The sequence below is a fragment of the Ursus maritimus genome, unplaced genomic scaffold (assembly GCF_017311325.1).
Source record: "Ursus maritimus isolate PB19 unplaced genomic scaffold, ASM1731132v1 scaffold_12, whole genome shotgun sequence".
Lineage (NCBI taxonomy): Eukaryota > Metazoa > Chordata > Mammalia > Carnivora > Ursidae > Ursus > Ursus maritimus.
Window position 1 is genome coordinate 71,722,779 of NW_024423564.1, and position 20,311 is coordinate 71,743,089.

At 39.6% G+C, this 20,311-nt stretch overlaps 1 protein-coding gene across 9 annotated transcripts in view; it reads left to right on the forward strand.

Annotated features, from left to right (window-relative positions):
* Positions 1-20,311, forward strand: part of SCMH1 (Scm polycomb group protein homolog 1) — a 172,334-nt gene that overhangs the window by 22,248 nt on the left and 129,775 nt on the right. For 7 of the 9 annotated variants that reach the window (XM_040627450.1, XM_040627451.1, XM_008699363.2 and 4 more), the window contains one exon: positions 15,793-15,873. In XM_040627450.1, coding sequence (XP_040483384.1) covers positions 15,849-15,873 — 25 coding nt within the window. In that variant the 5' untranslated portion in view covers positions 15,793-15,848. Of the gene's footprint in view, positions 1-15,792; positions 15,874-20,311 lie in introns of those variants that run through there. The other 2 variants (XM_040627454.1, XM_040627455.1) reach the window with 2 other exon arrangements.

Below are 20,311 nucleotides of genomic sequence, written 5' to 3' on the forward strand. Positions count from 1 at the left end.
TTTTTTTTTTTTTTTTAATGATTTTTTATTATATTATGTTAGTCACCATACAGTACATCCCCGGTTTCCGATGTAAGGCTCGATGATTCATTAGTTGTGTATAACACCCAGTGCACCATGCAATACGTGCCCTCCTTACTACCCATCGCCGGTCTATCCCATTCCCCCACCCCCCTCCCCTCTGAAGTCCTCAGTTTGTTTCTCATAGTCCATAGTCTCTCATGTTTCATTCCCCCTTCTGATTACCCCCCCCTTTCTTTATCCCTTTCTTCCCCTACCGATCATCCTAGTTCTTATGTTCCATAGATGAGAGAAATCATATGATAGTTGTCTTTCTCTGCTTGACTTATTTCACTTAGCATTATCTCCTCCAGTGCTGTCCATGTTGTAGCAAATGTTGAGAACTCGTTCTTTCTGATAGCTGAGTAATATTCCATTGTATATATGGACCACAACTTCTTAATCCAGTCACCAGATCTCATTTTCTTAATCAAGTATGGGTGAGACTCTGGTATGGTCCATCCTGGTACAAAATCCTCCATCTGTGGACCTGTGGAACCTAGAAAACAAGTTATCTGCTTCCAAGATAGGAAAGACATTTCCGTTACCAAGGGAAAATGGAGGGAATAAAAGATCACCAGTCTAAAGCAAATTCACAATCATGGCAAATTCCATTAGATTTCAAGGCCTGAGAGTAATTTTCTGTGACCTGATGCTCTGTCCTCTGGTGTGATAGGACACCTCCACCTTTCTACACCTGGAGGGTCCCACCGACCCAGGCCTCTACATGTGTGGCTTTCCCCTTCGTGTTATTCTTCCTTCATTTTATTCCATCTTTGTTCCCTTCAGTCCAGACCAGCAGCACTTCTGCTTGTTTAAACTTCTCAAAAACCTCATCAGTCTTTCATGTAGTTCATGGGGATCCAGACCTTCTGACAAGAGGCTCCAAATCGTTCCTGGATAACCATATCTCCATTCCTAGCTTTTGAGATGGTTGATTGTATCCATGAGTCACAGGCAAACGATTGTCCAGCCACACCCTTGGCCCTATTTCTAGAGCATGTAGTCTGGTTAGGCAGAGAATTTTCCAAATCATCAAGTGCTGATTCCTTCTTGCTTAACAGTTCATTCCTCAATTTATCTCTGCTCATATTTTACTGTAAGCACCAAGGAGAAACTAGGCCATACTTCAACACTTTGTGTGGAAATTTTTTCAGCTAAATATCCAAGTTTATCACAAGTTCACCCAAAGACTGAACACAATTCAGACAAGTTTTCTGCCACTTTATAACAAGAATTGCTTTTCCTCCAGTATCCAATAATGTGTTCATTGTTTCCTTCTAATACCTCAGCAGAAGCATCTTTAATGTTCATATTTGTACCAAACATCTCTTCAAGGCAGTCTAGGTTTTTTCAGTTAAGCCTCTACCCATATCCAAGCCCAAAGGCACATCCCCATGTTGAACTATTTCTTAGAGCAGCACCTCACTCTCACCAGTACCAAATCTGTTAGTTTCCTGAGGCGATCAGAAGCTGAAAGAGGCAAGAAGGTATCTTCCCCTGCAGGGCTCAGAGAGAGCATTGACTCTGCCAAAACCCCGATGTCAGACATCTAGTCTCTAGAACGGAGAGAATACATGTCCTTTGTTTATTACGTCCAGTTGGTGGTACTTTGTTATAGCAGATTAAGAAGCCAAAACGGGCGTTACTTGGAGGTACTGTAGTCATTAGTGAAAGACAGTGAGCATGGAGCATCTGCCTGTATCCACAGGGTTTCTTGCTATTTCTCTCTCTCTTTTGTAAAGCATATTTATGTCCAGTTGCACTTAAAGTTTACTTTTGTATGTTAACGGCTTATGATTTCCCTTTTTTTATCTCCGGAGAGCAACTTTAAATCATTGGTAGGAATGCTGTGGTACCAAGAAGCCTTCAAACTTTTGGAGGAGAGGCGGCTTTAGTTTTACAGACCTTCCTTCTGCCAGAATGCCTAGTACTGGTTCTTAGCTCTCATGCATACTGCCTCCATCAGGGTGAAGCATGAGGACCCCAGTGGTACTTCAGTTAGCCCTTGGATAGATATTTGACCCATAAGTGATGAATTGCATAATGAGTCCTTTACCATTACTTCTAATGGACATCTGTGTTTTTCAGTTTTGAGTTATTTTTCAAGAACACATTCTTTGCCTGTTGTAATGAGGACTGATAGGTTTTGTTTTTTTTTTTTTGATTCCCCTTAGTGCCAGTCACAGTGTTTGCAGGTCTCTTAGAAGATACTCTGTAAATATTGTTTTGCATTGAAGAAGGCTAATCCATGGCACTGCTAGTGAGAGACTAGCTGTAGTGATAAATAAGAGATGTTAGTTGCCAGGGCTGTCATTTCAATTTGTCTTGCTAGTGTTGAGCTCATTAATAAATTGCCACAGTGATAATATGAAAGTAATGAACCTTCTGGAGGCCCAGCTGGGGCACAGAGTGCTAGCAGGGACCTTCAGGGCAATTGCCATTGTTATACACAGTTCTGTTAAAGAACTTTTTTTTTTTCCTTTGAAACATTTATATTTTGCAAAATCCAAATCCTGTTTTAACATTTTTGTACTTTCTAAGTGAGTTTATTTAAATTCAACTCAACAAACATGTATGTATCTGATGCCTGCTACTGTCAGGCACTGTATTAGACCCTAGGGATTTGTAAAGATGACTAAGACAACGCTTAGGGCTTTGCTGTCAAACAGGCAAGAGAGGTATAAAAACAAATAATTGTAATACAGTATTTAAATGCTGTAAGTATGAACCAGATATAAAACAGAATGGAAAAGGCAATGATTATCTAGGGGAAAGAGCTAAGAGGGCTTAGGAAGAGGAGAGTCATTGATTTCTGAGTTAAGTTTTGAAGGATGAGTTGTTGAGTTGACAAGTTGAGTGCATAATGGAAAGAGGGACTTGCAGATGAGTTGAGGGAGTGCAAATCATTTAGAGTAAGTTAAGGAAAGAGGGTAAAGAGAAGGAGAAGATGGGAGGATGAGGCTAGAGAAGTAGTCAGGGGCCAAATCTTAAAGAATTTTGGTTTTGAGGGACTATGTATGCAATGCAAAGGACTTTGGTGGATTTCATTCCACAGGCTACATGGATCCATTGAAGGATTTTAAGCAGAGAAGCAACATGATGGAACTTTTATTTTAGAAGGATTACTCCAGTTGCCGTACACATGATAGAACTGAAGTAGAGCGAAACCAGATAGAAGGCTTGACTAGTTTTGTACAAGCAAATAACAACACAGTATACTGCAAAGAGCATGACTGAGATTGTTTTAAGTCCCAGTTCAACCACCTACTAGCTCTCCAACTCTGAAAGTTCCTCATCAGTGAAATGAGAGTAATAGAAATCTCTCACTGGGTATTATGGAAAATCATATGAAATAACGTGTATACATGGAATTGGTCCAAAGAGCTGAGTATAAATATTAGCTGTTATATATCAGCTTCTGGTTTTGCAGAGTTTTAGGTAACCTGTAACCAAGTTAGGGTTTTCAAGAAGCACTTGTATTCTCTTTCTATCAGTCTCCCAATAAAACAAAGAAATCAAGAGGTTTACAAACCTTTTTACTTACATTAGGATTCATCTTTCAGGATTTTTTGAACATTTGAAAAATAACATAACTAAAGCTTTTTCCTTCGGACACCCTGCCAGACTCTGAGTTGGAGAATCAGGCCTAATGTCCTTTTTAGTCAGTGGTGCAATAGGAAAAGACCACAGCCCTAGTTCAGCAAGTGAGCTTTTTAGGTAAGAAATAGCATCAGAGTCTACTCTGCCTCTGTTTCTTCAAGTGTTTAAGAAGAATAATGTGAACAGGTGTCCTAGCTACCTTGTATATCGGTTGTGAGGATCACATCCTTTCCATAAGTAAGCACTCAGTAAACTACTATTCAAGTTACTATTACAAAGAATGTAGAAATGAATCAGATATGGATCCTAATATCAAGGGAATCATAGCATTAAAAGAACTGTAAAAGATATCTACAAATAACTAATATGAAGAAGATAATATGTGAGTCAGATAGCATTGGAAATTATAAAGGACTTTGAAACTGGAAGTCATTTATATTTTGTGTAATACATTGTAAAAAATATTGTTTTATAAAGTGCATTTTACATGTTCTCACTATTTGTAAGGTGCTTCTCCAAGCAAAGATGAAATAGGGTCACTTTCTTGGAAACCTGTGGAAAATGAATGATAAAGACGGATTAAGATTTTAGGTAGGTTTTTAAACGTATATGCATATTTTTGTCCCAGGTTTCATATTCACTGATATCCAAGTAACTTTGTTAAAGTACTCTTTGAGCCTCAGGTGTGTGTTTGGGGGGGGTGGGGAGGGTGTAGCATGTAGTGTGTGTAATGGAGATGATGTCACGTACCTCTCAGGTTTGTTGTGATGAATGGTCATTATATGTAAAAGTGCTAAAGAAAACAATGTTCATTCCTTCCATTACACTACCCACCTTTTCACTATTGTCAGATGTTAAGCTTTGAGACAGCAGCTTCTTTGGGATATTTTCAAGTTTATTTTTACTTACGAAAAATTTCAAAAATCCAACAAAACCAAAAAGTTTTTGCAATGAAAAACTCATGTCCACCACCTAAATTTTGCCATTGCTTGTAAATGTCACATATCTACTTACCTGTCCCTCCACCCACCCGGCCGTATTGAGATTTCTCTAGTGATTCCTTAGGACTTTTCTGAAGGAGGTTTTTTAAACAAGATAGGGTATTTTCACTAATTTGGAAGCCAGGAGTGCAAATACATTTCAGACATTTGTACTTAAATGGCAGTTTTCTTATTTACATTGTTTGCTGCTGTGAAGAATTTTATTTACTGAGTGATTCATTATTTGAATCTATCTGTACTATTTGTGCTCCTACAGTATCGTTTCCAACCTTAAATTGTCCCATCACATTTTCCTGAGAATGCCTTCAGTTAATCTTTCTTTCAGTGTCACATTGAGAGTAGGCTCTTTATAGTCCTCCTTGTTGTCTCTTTTCCTTTGAAAGTATCCTTAAAAATTGATAAGAAACAGTAGTGTGCATTCTGTGCCTGCTGGCGACCACTGCAGCTGGAAGCTTTGTTGGCGTGGAGAGGGGCGCCTGCACAGGTCTTCAGAGCTCAGGTAGCTCAGCGCTTCCCCTCAACTCCCACATTTTGTTTCTGAGTGTGGGCTTTTTCCCAAGACAGTTGGTCTCTTTAGTATGCCCTAACAGGAAGTACAACCCTTTACCCATGTTTGGTTATAGGCTCTCAGCATTGAGTGATTTTCTCCATTTTATAGCTTTATTTAGATTATATTTGACAGAAATTCTTCTAAGTTTCTGATTCTCTGATGGTACTCTTCCCTGTTTTCCAGTGCTGCCAAGTGTTAGGTGGATTTCCTTAATGAGCTATGAGGACTGTATTCAGAAAAGTCTTTGAAAAGCTAAGTTATATTCATAATTATGTCTCTCAATTCCTTTCATCCTCTCATTACCTGTTCGTAATGATCCTGTGAGATTTGAGACTTACAGATACTAAAGGACCCAGCTCGTTTTGTTCCATTTTGAGATACTTGCCTTAAACTGTTTGTCTCTCATAAATCACCTGTGAGTTCTACTTACAAACCACCCAGATATTTTTTAAATTCAGAAAGTAGTCTTAGTAGAACTAAGAGTGGTATCATAGAGGGAGACTGGGTGACTATTTTAGATAGAGTGGTCAGGAAAGGCTTCTCTGGGGAGATGATATTTAAGCTGAGACCCAAATGATAAGAAGTGAGCCATGTGAATATGCGGTGGAACATTCCAGGTAGTGCAAAGGCACTCAGGTACTGAGGAGTTTAGCCTGCATCTGGAGCAAAAGAGGACAGCATGGCTTGAACAACGGGAATGATGAGGGCTGTAGGAGAGGAGGGGTAGAGGGAAGGGTCGGATCGTGTAGGATGATATGGGTCATGTTAATAAAGGACTTGGATTTAATTTTAAGAGCTATGAGGAGCCTTTGGGAGATGTTAAGCAGGGGAGGGGCATGATCTAACTTACATTAACAAATAACCAGGATAGGGTCATATGGTGGAGAAAATCACCCAGTGCTAAGAGCCTCTAACCAGAGGCAGAAGATTGTATTTACTCCTAGGGCATACTAAATGGCCTAGATTTCCTGGATAAAACCCAAGCCTCAGAGACAAGAGATCGGCCAAATTACCTTGCTCTAAATCCCAGCTCCACCATTTACTAACTATTTTTGGGCAAATTCTAAGACATCTCCCTGTATGGATTTTCTCCTCTATATGAAGATAATATTAGTACCCACGTGGGGCGCCTGGGTGGCTCAGTTGGTTAAGCATCCGACTCTTGATTTCGACTCAGGTTATGATCTCAGGGTTGTGGGATCAGCTTAGTATCAGGCTCTGTGCTCAGCAGGGAGTCTGTTTGAGATTCTCTCTCTTCCTCTCCCTCCCACTCATGTGCTCTCTCTCTCAATAAATAAATAAAATACTAAATAAAATAATAGTACCTACCTTACTGGGCTGTGAGAATTGAACAACTTAATGCAGGTAAAGTGGTTAGAACATATTAAGTTCTTAATATTTAAGTTTATAATTTATTTCCTCTAGATATGGGTGGTCTAACATGATAGCCATGTGGTTAGTGGGACTGAGGTACTGAATTGTAAATTTTACTTACTTACGTGTGTGTGTGTGTGTGTGTGTGTGTATATATATATATATATATATATTTTTTTTTTTTTTTTTGAGAGAAGGAGAGTGGTGGGGAGGGGGAGAGGGAGAGGGAGAAAGAGAATCTTAAGCAGACTTCACACTCAGCGTGAAGCCCAATTCGGGGCTTGGCCTTACAACCCTGACATCATGACTTGAGCCAAAATCAAGAGTCCGACACTTAGCCAGCTGAGCCACCCAGGCACCCCTTGAATTATATTTCTGTTGGGCAGCACTGCTCTGGACTCTGGGTCAGGGGGAGAGTGTTGGAAGAAGCGTACGGACAGACGTAGGTGCTTTTCCTGATTACGCAAGTGCCCTTGAAGATTCCCAAACACCTTCATCCAGTGCAGCCTCTCTCCCCATCAAATGAGCCCTCCCTCTTACCCTCTTCCTGAGTATCAGTTCGTGTAATGAGCCTGCCGTCACTGATAGTGTTTTGTATTCTTCAGGTGTTCAGAGTGGGAAAAAAAGTTACGAATCACTGCTCTGTATTAAAGAGTATTGCACAGGTTTTATACCTATCAATGATTTTGATGAAATACATTTCTGGGGTTCTCTGAACTAGTATCACCATATAAGATTGTTCTCTGAAATAAAATCCACCACTAATCCTGGCCCAGTGAACCCCAGAGACTTAAAATGAGGAAAAAATTAAAGTAGATTTTAATTAAGGAATGAATTGCTGGGTCAAAAGCTGAGGAAGTTGAGAAAGCATCTTGTGTCCTAAAAGCTAAATTTCCAGGATTAAAAAACAACAACAACAACAACACTCAAAAAGCTAATAAGCAAGCAGAAACTTTTCTCTGAAGTGAAACTGGACATATGTTTTTTGGGTTTTTTTTTTTTTCCTCATGCCTCTTGGTTCCTGCTGGTTCTGTGGTTCTATAGAAAGGTTTTCTGACTTGAGAGCGTGAAGAAGGTTCCTAGTAAATACAGAATGACTGTTAGCAGATGGCACCACTCTTCTGCCTTCGCTGTTTGGAATGTTTATATCCTTTATCCTACCCAAATAATTAAAAAAAATCTATGATCTGCCTTAGCTTAATACCACATCTCAAAGATTATCCATGCCCTCTCAGTCAGGTCGTCTTCTAGAGAAGAGAGCCCTTGCCTGAGATTGCTGTACTGCTTCAGACTCACACAGGACACGTTTCACTGGAGGCCCCTTTGTAGTCTCTGGTCTTTCTGATGGCAGAGAAGAAAGAGGTAGTGTCAAAGACTCCCAACCAGAAATGGGTGTCAGGGCGATTGCCTGAGTCGCTTGCAGGAAGACAACTGGTATCACTCGATGAAGTTCCCGTATTTCAGTAACTGTAGGATTTTCTATGAAGCCATAAAATCAGACACTTGTGGCGATGGATGATGCGGAAACAGGAGTGCAGCTTGTCTGTAGTAAATATGAGACCTGCCTGGGAATGCACTGTCGAGTTCTCACCTCCTAGTTTTCTGGTGAAGAATTTGAAGCCTGAGGAAGTGACTCCTTGGTGACCTGGAATGAATCAGGCCAAGTTTAGGCCTAAGTTGCAGCTTAGTTTCTTCTTACAAAGAAACCATAATTGCCCCCAAGTTTGTAATTGTGTAAGATTCATACAAGACCCTGGATAATGCCAGGGAGTCATAACTCACTTCTTTTAGGCTAAGAACCTGAGACTTTGGGGGGATTTATAGAATGATTTATAGATTCCACTCTGTCGATGAGCCCAGATTACTTTATGTACCTGTCTTAGTGACCTAAGCAGGTGAGGATTTAATCTACTCTCAGGGCTCTATGTTTGAGGAGGTAGTTTTCTATACCAGACTTTATCTTATTAGACTCTAATTTTATTAACTTGATTCTAAATTGATCTTGAGATATCTGGTACCTGGTAGCATAGACATTTTTCAAAGGTCTGTTTGGGCAGTATGAACAGATAAAAAGTGGTAAACGGGTTAATAGTCTCTTACTGGTCCCCAAAGCCATATGAGTCTGACCTCAGATTTTAATTTTGTCACCATGAAAAGCTTTCATTAAGTGGTTCCTGTCTGCAGATGGTGACATGCATTCAAATCTTCACTCTGGGAAACCTTGGGGAAATAAGTCACTCTTAGCTTATTGTTCTGGATGGCTACAGGTTTGTTCGACTGTACATTAAATCTTTATTTTTAAAAATCATTTTAGTTGGAAATTATTCTAAAATAAATTGTGCCTTTCTTCCTTTTAATTTAGTTTAACCTTTTCTTAATGATGCAGATCCTTATGGTGAGTGTGTGTGTGTGTCTCTGTATGTAAAGGATACAAAGTTCCATGGGCTTTTTAGTCTATTCCTAACTCCGTTTTTCCCACAAGACCGTTTTTTAGTGCATGATTTTTACAAAGTGCCGGTTTTCCGGAATCCATATTGTTGTATATAAATGCCTGGAGTTAAGTCTGTGGGTCACAGTCATAAAAGGTTTAAAAACCATTGCACTAGGTAACTCCTTCCTCCTGCTAACAATACTTTCTTTTTTTTTTTTTTAATAATTTTTTTAATGTTATGTTAGTCACCGTACAGTATATCCTTAGTTTTTGATGTAATGTTCCATGATTCATTATTTGCGTATAACACCCAGTGCACCATTGCAGTATGTGCCCTCCTTAATACCCATCACCGGCCTACCCCAGTCCCCCATCCCCCCGCCCCTCTGAAGCCCTCAGTTTGTTTCCCAGAGTCCACAGTCTCTCATAGTTCATTCCCCCTTCTGTTTACCCCCCCTCATTCTTCCCTTCCTTCTCCTACTGATCTTCCTATTTCTTATGTTCCATAAATGAGTGAAACCATATGGTAATTGTCTTTCTCTGCTTGACTTATTTCACTTAGCATAATCTCCTCCAGTCCTGTCCATGTTGCTGCAAATGTTGTGAAATCGTTCTTTCTGATGGCTGAGTAGTATTCCATAGTATATATGGACCACATCTCCTTAATCCAGTCATCTGTTGAAGGGCATCTCGGCTCCTTCCACAATTTAGCTATTGTGGACAATGCTGCTATGAACATTGGGGTGCATATGGCCCTTCTCTTCACTACGTCTGTATTGTTGGGGTAAATACCCAGCAGTGCAATTGCTGGATCACAGGGTAGCTCAATTTTTAGCTTTTTAAGGGACCTCCACACTGTTTTCCAAAGTGGCTATACCAATTTGCATTCCCACCAACAGTGTAAGAGGGATCCCCTTTCTCCACATTCTCTCCAACATTTGTTGTTTCTTGCCTTGTCAATTTTTGCCATTCTAACTGGCGTAAGGTGGTATCTCAATGTGGTTTTGATTTGACTATCCTGATGGCTAATGATTTTGAACATTTTTTATGTGTCTGTTAGCCATTTGTATGTCTTCATTGGAAAAGTGTCTGTTCATATCTTCTGCCCATTTTTTGATTTGATTATTTGTTTCTCGTGCCCACTCTTGCCATTATTATTCAACATAGTACTAGAAGTCCTTGTAACAGCAATCAGACAACAAAAAGGGATAAAAGGTATCCAGATTGGCAAAGAAGAAGTCAAACTGTCTCTCTTTGCAGATGACATGATACTCTATAAGACTCCACCCTCAAATTACTAGAACTTCTAGAGCAATTCAGTAATGTGGCGGGATACAAAATCAATGCTCAGAAATCGCTGCATTTCTATGCACGAACAATGAGACTGAAGAAAGAGAAATTAGGGAATCCATTCCATTTACAATAGCACCAAAAATCACACATTATCTTGGAATTAACCAGAGACGTAAAGGATCTATATTCTGGAAACTACAGATCACTCTTGAAAGACATTGAAGAAGACACAAAAAGATGGAAAAATATTCCATGCTCACGGATCGGAAGAATAAACATAGTTAAAATGTCTATGCTACCCAGAGCAATGTACACTTTCAATGCCATCCTGATCAAAATACCAATGACTTTTTCAAAGAGCTGGAACAAACAGCCCTTAAATTTGTGTGGAACCAGAAAAGGCCCCGAATCACCAAGGAATTGTTGAAAAGGAAAAACAAAGCTGGGGGCATCACGTTGCCGGATTTCAAGCTGTACTACAAAGCTGTGATCACAAAGACAGCATGGTACTGGCACAAAAACAGACACACAGACCAATGGAACAGAATAGAGAACCCAGAAATGGACCCTCGGCTCTTTGGGCAACTAATCTTTGACAAAGCAGGAAAAAACATCCGGTGGAAAAAAGACAGTCTCTTCAATAAATGGTGCTGGGAAAATTGGACAGCTACATGCAAAAGAATGAAACTTGACCACTCTCTCACACCATACACAAAGAGAAACTCCAAATGGATGAAAGACCTCGATGTGAGACAGGAATCCATCAAAATCCTAGAGGAGAACATAGGCTGCAACCTCTTTGACATTGGCCACAGCAACTTTTTTCATGACACATCTCCAAAGGCAAGAGAAACAAAAGAAAAAATGAACTTGTGGGACTTCATCAAGATAAAAAGCTTCTGCACAGCCAAGGAAACAGTCAAAAAAACTAAGAGGCAGCCCAGGGAATGGGAGAAGATATTTGCAAATGACACTACAGATAAAAGACTGGTATCCAAGATCTACAAAGAACTTAACAATACTTTCTTATGTTTGCATAGTACTTGATTTTTTGCCAAGCCTCTGTGTATGTGTGTGTGTGTGTATATATATATATAGCCTATGATAAGTAAACCAGGAAAGGGATTAATTTTTTGGTGTTTTTAAATACAGTAAGCAAGCATAATGGAACCAGAAAGAGCATGGACTTTCAAATTAGACAGTCTTTAATTTTAGCCTTTCAATTTAGTAGCTATGTGACCTTGGACGCCTTAATTAATCTCACTGAGTTAACTTCAGAATTTCAGCTCTTTTTTTTCTTTTAACTAAATGGGAAATCCCATTGTTGGGTTCTTTAAATCAAGTAATGAAGGTAGAAGTGCCTGCTAGGGACAACAGGGATGACCCTCACAAACAAAATGTTGACTGGAAGGAAGTAGACGTGAAAGAGCACATGCGGTATATTTTGTTTATATAAAGTCCAAAACAAGCAGAACTACTCTACAATGCTAGAAGTCAAGCCAGTGTTTACTCTGGGTGGAGTAATGACTGGGAGAGGACACAAAGGAGTACTTCTTTGGGTGCTAGTAACAATCCCTTTCTTGGTTTGGAGATACATTGTAAAAGTTCATGACCTTTATACTTATGATTTGTGTACTTTTCAATACGTATGTTATACTTTATTAAAAAGTCATTTTTAAAGTGCTTAGCACAGAAACTAGCACATAGTGGATTCCCTTCTCCTATGACGGTTCCATAAGTTAGCAATATGAAAAGTATATTTAACAAAATGACCCCAGCTCTTTTCCTTGTAACCTCTCAGTTTCTTTGTTCCGTTGGGTTCTCTGTCTCCTGATTCCAGTCTTATACCTAGGCATGTTTAATAAATATATACGGTGGGAATCCCAATTGGTGTAGCTGAAGGAGTTTAGATCAGTCAGATAAGGTGAAATTGAATGTCTCACCCCTGTGATTCAGGAGTAAATCAGCAATATGAATTCTGATTTGGTGTTATTCTCTGATGATTACTTGATTTGATGTTTTGCTTTTTAAGTGGAGATTAAATGGATTTTTAAATTTTGCCTGATATCAGATCAACTTCATTATTGAGTTTTTTTTATGGTGGGACATTGGACTTATTCTCTTATTTCTGTCACTTTTAGTACAAGCCAATTATAGTATAGCAGGCTGTGAAATAGTCACGGTCACACCCTGTAACACCTCATATCATTTGCTTCAGTTCTCATCACTGAAAGAGAACCATAGGTATTGTTTTTACCTTATTGCTTTGTACTACAAGTATAGAAACAGAACTTAGATACTTGGAAATTTATTTATGCAAGGTCCTGTTATAAAAAACTCAGAATTGTTGAAAAGTCAATTAAAAAAACTCAAAGTTATTTTTTCTACTATAGGCAATGTATGGGATATAAAATAAGCCTATGACAGCCTCTGCCCTCAGGGAGGGTCGATTCCTGTAGGGGAGGTTTGAGAGATGAGCAGAAAATGAATTTGTCTACATTTACTTTTGGTCTTTTGGATGTTGTTGGTCTCGGAGAGAAGACTTGGACTTGGACTTTCAAAGAGAAGGTTTCTGAGAGAAATACTAGCAAGGCCATTTAATCCACAGAGAGCTGTGGTGAGGATTGTGTGAATGCCAGTGGAACCAAGAGGCAGGGACCTGACGGACTTCATTCATTAGGGATTAGTAATGTGACAGAAAGCTAGGGAGGCAGAGAAGGACCCCTACCTATCACATACTTACTTATATCCATTCATTAAAATAGATAATGCTATTCAACCCTCACAAACCCTTTGGAGTAGACACGATTATTCCCACATTAAAGATGGCAGAAATTGGGGATGCCTGGGTGACTCAGTCAGTTAAGCATCTGCCTTCGGCTCAGGTCATGATCCCAGGGTCCTGGGATCAAGTCCCACATCGGGCTCCTTGCTCAGTGAGGAGCCTGCTTCTCTCTCTGCCTGCTGCTCCCCCTGCTTGTGCTCTCTCTTTCTCTGACAAATAAATAAAATCTTAATAAAAAAATAAAGATGCAGAAATTGTGGCTCAGAGACATTTAGTAATGTGTCCAAGTTTACAAAGCTAGTGACAGAATTGTTATTCAGACTCAAAGCCCATCTCATGCTTTATATAGATAGTAATGTTATCCAAAGAAAGGATGGATTTGTCAGAAGATAGCTTGGAAACCTGCAGAATGGTTGTTAAGAGGTCATAAACAAAATTGACGGCTGGTTGCATCTAGGATTACCCAGGAAAGAGAATGCTATGACTCCAGAACTTAGTTTCTTTTAAATCTGTGTGAAGCTTTTTATATTTCTCTTGTGAGGTGGTTCAGTGGGACTGTGATACAGGTCCACCTGTTACCTGTTTCATTTCTTTCTTTTTTGGGGGAGGAGGTAAAATATATGTAACGTAAAATTTACCATTTTATTTTATTTTTTTAAGATTTTATTTATTGATTTGACAGAGAGAGAGCACAAGCAGGGGGAGTGGGAGAGGAAGAAGCAGGCTCCCAGCAGAGGAGCCTGATGTCGGGCTCGATCCCGGAACGCCGGGATCACGCCCCGAGCTGAAGGCAAACGCTTAACAACTAAGCCACCCAGGCGCCCCAAAATTTACCATTTTAACCACTTAAAGGCATTAAGTACATTTACAGTGTTGTGTACCCTTTACTACTATCTCTAAAATGTTTTCATCATCACAAGCAGAAACTCTGTACCTATTAAATCATAACACTCCATTCCCTCCTCTGCCCTGCCCCTAGTACCTCTACTTTCCATCTCCATGAATTTGCTTTTTCTAGTTACCAAGTATAAGTGGAATCATACAATATTTGTCCTTTTGTGTTTGGCTTATTTTATTTAGAGTAATGTTTTCAAGATGTGTCTCTGTTGTAGCAAGTATCAGAATTGTATTCCTTTTTATGGAAGAAATATTCCATTGTGTGTATAAAGGACATTTATGTATCCATTCATTTCCTGATGGACACTTGGATTGTTCCTTTCCTTTGGCTGTGGTGAATGATGTTGCTGTGAACATTAGTGTACAAGTGTCTGTTGTAGTCCCTGCTTTCAGTTCTTTTGGATACATACCCAGGAGTGGAGTTGCTGGATCATATGGTAATTTTATGTTTATGTTTTTGAGATTTTCCACAGCATCTGCATCACTTTTCATTCCTACTAGCTATTCGCAAGGATTCTAATTTCTCCACGTTCTGGCAACACTTGTTATTTTTGTTTTGTTTTGTTTTGTTTTATGATAGCCATTTGAGTGGGTGTGAAGTGGTATCTCATTCTGATGTTGATTTGCATTTCTGTTATTGATTAATGATGCTGAGTATCTTTTCGTGTGCTTATTGGCTATCTGTATAGATAGAGAAATGTCTATTCAAGTCCCTTGCCCATTTTTTAATTGGGTTGTTTGAGGGTTTTTTGTTGTTGAATTGTAGGAGTTCTTTACATATTCTAGATATTAATCCCTTATTGGATTTATAATTTGCCAGTATTTTCTCCTATTCTCTATAGGTTGTCTCTCACACTCAGACAGTGTCCTCTGATGCACAGATGTTTTTCATTTTGATGAAATCAAGTATATCTGTTTTTCTTTCATTGCCTGTGGTTTAGATGTTATATGTAAGAATCATTGTCAAGTCCAATGTCATGAAGATTTTCCCCTGTGTTTTCTTGTAAGAGTTTTATAATCTTAGCTCTTGTGTTTAGGTCTTTGATGCATTTTGAGTTAATTTTTGTATACAGTATAAGGTAAAAGTTCAACTTCATTCTTTTGCATATGAGTATCCAGTTTTCCCAACATCATTTGTTGAAAGGAATATCCTTTTCCCATGAACGGTCTTGGCACCTTTCTTGAAAATCGTTTGACTGTATATATTAGGGTTTGTTTCCGGGCCCTTAATTCTGTTCTGTTGGCCTATAAGTCTGTCCTTATGCCAGTACCACTCTGTTCTGATTACTCTAGCTTTGTAGTAAGTTTTGAAATCAGGAAGTGTCAATCTTTCAATTTTGTTCTTCATTTTCAAGATTGTCTGAGCTATGTGGGGTCCTCTGAAATTCCACATAAATTTTAGGATGACTTTTTATATTTCTGCAAAAGACATCATTGGGATAAATTTCTTTCAGCAGTGTTTTGTGGTTTTCAGCATATGATATTTTATTTCATGTGCCTGTTATATTTCTCACAATAAATTAATGTGTTAACATTCTTATTTATCCATCATTGATTAATGATCTATAGAACTGCCCTCAAGAATATATTCTGTTTTTAACAGACTCAGTGTTCTGAACCCACAAAGCTGAGGGAAGGATCCTGGAAATTGAAAACCTATCTGAATTGCTGCCTTTGGGAAGCCCTGTCTGGGTGTCCAGCCTGTTGGTGTCCACCGAGAAAAACCTAGTTTCACTGCATGTCTTCTTTGATCTACAGTAGTTCACATTTCTAATTTTTTTCTCTTGTTTGCTTCCAGATTTCTCCATCTTGCTAAGGAGGAACGCTTTCCTATTTGATATAGCTGATGGTACCATGCAAACATCGGATCCTCGGAAAGGTCAGAGCCTGTATTTATATGTAACAGAGATAGAGAGTTTTCCCCTGTTAGGTTGTATATGAATGTATGTGTCACAAAAAGCGATTAGAGCGAATAAAAGAACCTCACCCTTTCTTGCCAATTTAATCCTGCAGTTTTAACAACTCTTGCGTGTCATTTACACGGCTCTTGATGGTGTGCACAGTACTCTTCACATAATCGTCTTGCACAGTCTTGACAGTCATCTTGTGAAGTAGGTACAGTTGCTGATCCTGTTTTATGGAAACAGCGAGGGCTTAAGAGACTTCTTCAAAATCATGTTACTATGTGCTGTACAGCTAGTTCTAGGTCTTAGATCTTTTGCCTTTAAATCTCTTTCTCCTCACTGCGTCACAAGTTGAAGATCAGTGTCAGAATTTAGAAGGCGTGTGAGCATTCAGTACGGCAGCTGTATGGACATTGGGAGTAACGTACATAAAAGTCTGTGAAAAAAGTTAAAATCCGTTTATGGATATAAACTATCATTAATAAGTCAGATCTTGATATTGAATGTCTAACACAATGTATGAGATGACACCAGATGGCTCAGTATATAATATACCATTGTCTTAGTAGGCAGATGAGGCTCTTCGTTTGCTGCCTACCTACTTTTCTGTTCTCCTCTCCCTTTATCTCTGTAGCTTACCCTATCCTTTTCTATCTGTAGTAAACTACTGGCTATTAACCAAACACACGGCCATGTTCGTGCCTTAGTATCTTTGTACTATATTCCCTTTGTCTAAAATGCGTATTCATCTTTGTTCTGACAGTCCTGGCTCAACTTCATCTCTGTGAAGGCTTCCTCATGTCCCCAAGCAAAGTCAGTCATTCCTTTCTGTTTTCCAAGGGCACTTTGTATAGCAAATTTCTATGAGAGCAAGAATCACGTTGTGTTACGGTGGTGTATTTGAATGGCTACCTGTCCTACTAATCTGTGAGTTCTTCGTGAGCATAGGCTTGCACTTTGTCTTTGTGTCCTTAACGCCCCACATTACTCCTGGTCAGATACATTGTGTTCAAAGAATTAAAGACTAGCTCCCCTTAAAGAACGTGTGCACCAGTCTTAGTGGGAGACTGACCACGTACAAACACTTAGAAGCGTCTAAGTAAATATGGTCCATGCTTGAAGTAGAACAGAGGGTTGATCACAGCCAAACTGCATTATTTAGGGAAGAATTCCTCTAGATCAGGGATTAACAAACTGGGGCTCATAGGTCAAATTCTGTTGGCTGCCTGTTTTGTAAGTAAAGGTTTTTTTGGAACATAGCCATGTTTATTGTTAATGTGTTACCTATGGCTACTTTCATGCTGCAGTAGTGGAGTTGAGAAATTGCAAAAGAAACTGTATGTCCCATAAAACTAATTAAAAAATTAATTAGCCTCTGTCTCTTTACAGAAGAAGTTTTCCAAACCCTGCTTTAGGAGGTGGGTTTTGAATAGAGGTATGAAAAGAAAAGGAACGTGAATTGGTGAAGCATGAGTGTGTATCGTAATGAAAACAAGCTGTAGGAGTAGGTATGCTAAGTGAGGAAGTTTCACTTTAATCGGGTTTGTCAGAGAGAGCTATGTTGAAGTGTCAAGAATGCTTCAGATTGAGAAAGAGGGAACATAGAAATTCAAGAAAGAAATTACGAATTTAACGCTTTGGATCTGTAATAAGACAGTTTCCTGATGAATAGCAGGGCATGAGGATGATGATGACAGAGAAGAAGGAAGCAGCAATGCCCAGTAACATGGATTGTCTACAGTGCCCATGTACTGGTCTAAGTGCTTTCTATGTATCCTGTTTAATTCTCCTAGCACCTAAGTGAGCTAATTGCTGTTATTGTCTTTACTTTGCAGATAAGGAAACCAAGGCACAGGGGGTTAAGTTACTTGGCCGAGGTTGTACAGCTAGTAAGGGATAGAACCAGATGCAAACCCTGGCGGTATCGCTGCAGGATCTTCATAATAGAGGAGGGAAATGTAGGGATATTTGGTAAAAATACCCTTGAGCTTGGACTAAGGTAATTAGCCTGAATAATTAGGAAGTGTGCTAACCCATCATGGTAAAGAGAAAATAAACAGACCGTGGAGGTGTAATGTTGGAAGGCAGAACGATATACTGTGGATTAGGTGGAATGGGAGAGAACAAGAAGGAGCTGCATTATATAGTTAGACACGTTATATAGTTAGTCATTGCGTTTCACCTTGATAAGACCAGAAAGCAGTTAACTTTCCCTGCACACATGAAAACGGCCCCAAAATGCCTAAAGAGCGGGCATACTCAATTGAGATAGAGATGAGCAGTGATTTTCCAAGAGGTAGGTGACATTCAACACCCTCCAAGCATATTAGAGTCGGTGGAGGTGTCACATCAGACACATGCCATTCTCTCCCTTTCTGTTTTGTTTCCCTGAGGAGCCTTGTTCCTGTCTAACTCCCTACCACTACTGTGATAAACATTTACCCCCTTGGACCACTTTCTTTTTAATGTATGTATGTGTTAAAATTATGTATATGCACTGTGAAAAATTTGGCAACAGAAGTATACCGAATGAAAAGGCAAAGTTTCCCTCCTGTTACTATCTTGTTGTCTTGAGAGACCTCTTTTAAAAGTTCAGTTGTAGATGAAACTACTATTACTAATGGAAGTATGCTGGGATTCCCTCATGGTTATTGCGATAAAAAAAAATACTGAGGGGCGCCTGGGTGGCACAGCGGTTAAGCGCCTGCCTTCGGCTCAGGGCGTGATCCCGGCGTTATGGGATCGAGCCCCACATCAGGCTCCTCCGCTGGGAGCCTGCTTCTTCCTCTCCCACTCCCCCTGCTTGTGTTCCCTCTCTCGCTGGCTGTCTCTATCTCTGTCAAATAAATAAATAAAATCTTTAAAAAAAAAAATACTGAAACTAGGGATGTACTGTATGGTGACTAACATAATATAATAAAAATTATTATAAAAAAATAAATAAAAAAAAAATACTGCGAATCACTTTCCTAAGGCCAAGATGCACAGCCAAGAATGGAAGGCACTTCCTGGGGAGATGCGGGATCTTCATCAGTGGGGGTATAAGAAGAGACTCGGTGAAGATTCAGACACTGGCTGGGGTTGGTGGAATTGGAGGCAAGGAAGGAGGAGGCATTGAACTAAATGGCTTTTACTGTTCCTTCCAAACCTGTAGTTCTGTATTATACCATCTGACTGATTACCAAGCACAAAGAACAAGACGCCATCAGGACTGGCATGGATGACTTGAGTGGACAACAAAATAGTATAAGAGAAAATCCAATGTATAAAATCCAAATTTATAGAACAAGTTACTTTGCAGTAAAACATTGAGCTTACTTTAATGAAGGTTTCTTTTTTTTTTTTTTTTTTTTTTTAAAGATTTTATTTATTTATTCGACAGAGATAGAGACAGCCAGCGAGAGAGGGAACACAAGCAGGGGGAGTGGGAGAGAAGGAAGCAGGCTCATAGCGGAAGAGCCTGATGTGGGGCTCGATCCCATAACGCCAGGATCACGCCCTGAGCCGAAGGCAGACGCTTAACCGCTGTGCCACCCAGGCGCCCCTAATGAAGGTTTCTTTTAACTAACCATCTTGGTGTGCTCAAAATAGACTTCATTTTTTATTAAAAATTCCATTTACACTAAATTTTGTATTTGTGTAAAATAAAAGCATCACACATTGTTCATTATTTCAAAGAAAGAGGATATTTCAGGTTATCCAGCCTGGTTTTAAGTTGTAACAGGTACAGAGGAAATAATTGGGCTGGTACCTTGATGCTGCTGTCCATAGACTCACAATATGATAGAACTTAAAAGGGATCTTACAGATCATGAATGAAGTTCGGCCCCTTTGTTGTACAAATGAGGAAAGTAAAAACCAAAGATGATGTGTTCTTGGCTCAGTCTCACGGTAGCCTAGCTGGAACTTGACTCTCAAAGATTAGAGAGAGGGGCGCCTGGGTGGCACAGCGGTTAAGCGTCTGCCTTCAGCTCAGGGCGTGATCCCGGTGTTGTGGGATCAAGCCCCACATCAGGCTCCTCCGCTATGAGCCTGCTTCTTCCTCTCCCACTCCCCCTGCTTGTGTTCCCTCTCTCGCTGGCTGTCTCTATCTCTGTCGAATAAATAAATAAATCTTTAAAAAAAAAAAAAAGTGCCTGCCATGGTGCCAGTACATGGTAGGTGAAGAAGCAGAAGGGAAAGAAGATGATGATGAGGATGTTGTTATTTCTTCTGCCCCCATGTCAGACTTCTGTGGGCCTTCAGAGGAGAAGTTGGTATTGTAGAAATACATACCGTCCATGCTGCAAACCCAGCATGATGAATTCAGGAGGTCCATACCCCCATAAAATTGTAGGATCTCAGATTTGGATAGGCCTTTTAAGGTTACCTAGTCCAACATTCCTCTTCCTTTTCATGATTTAATACTTCCAC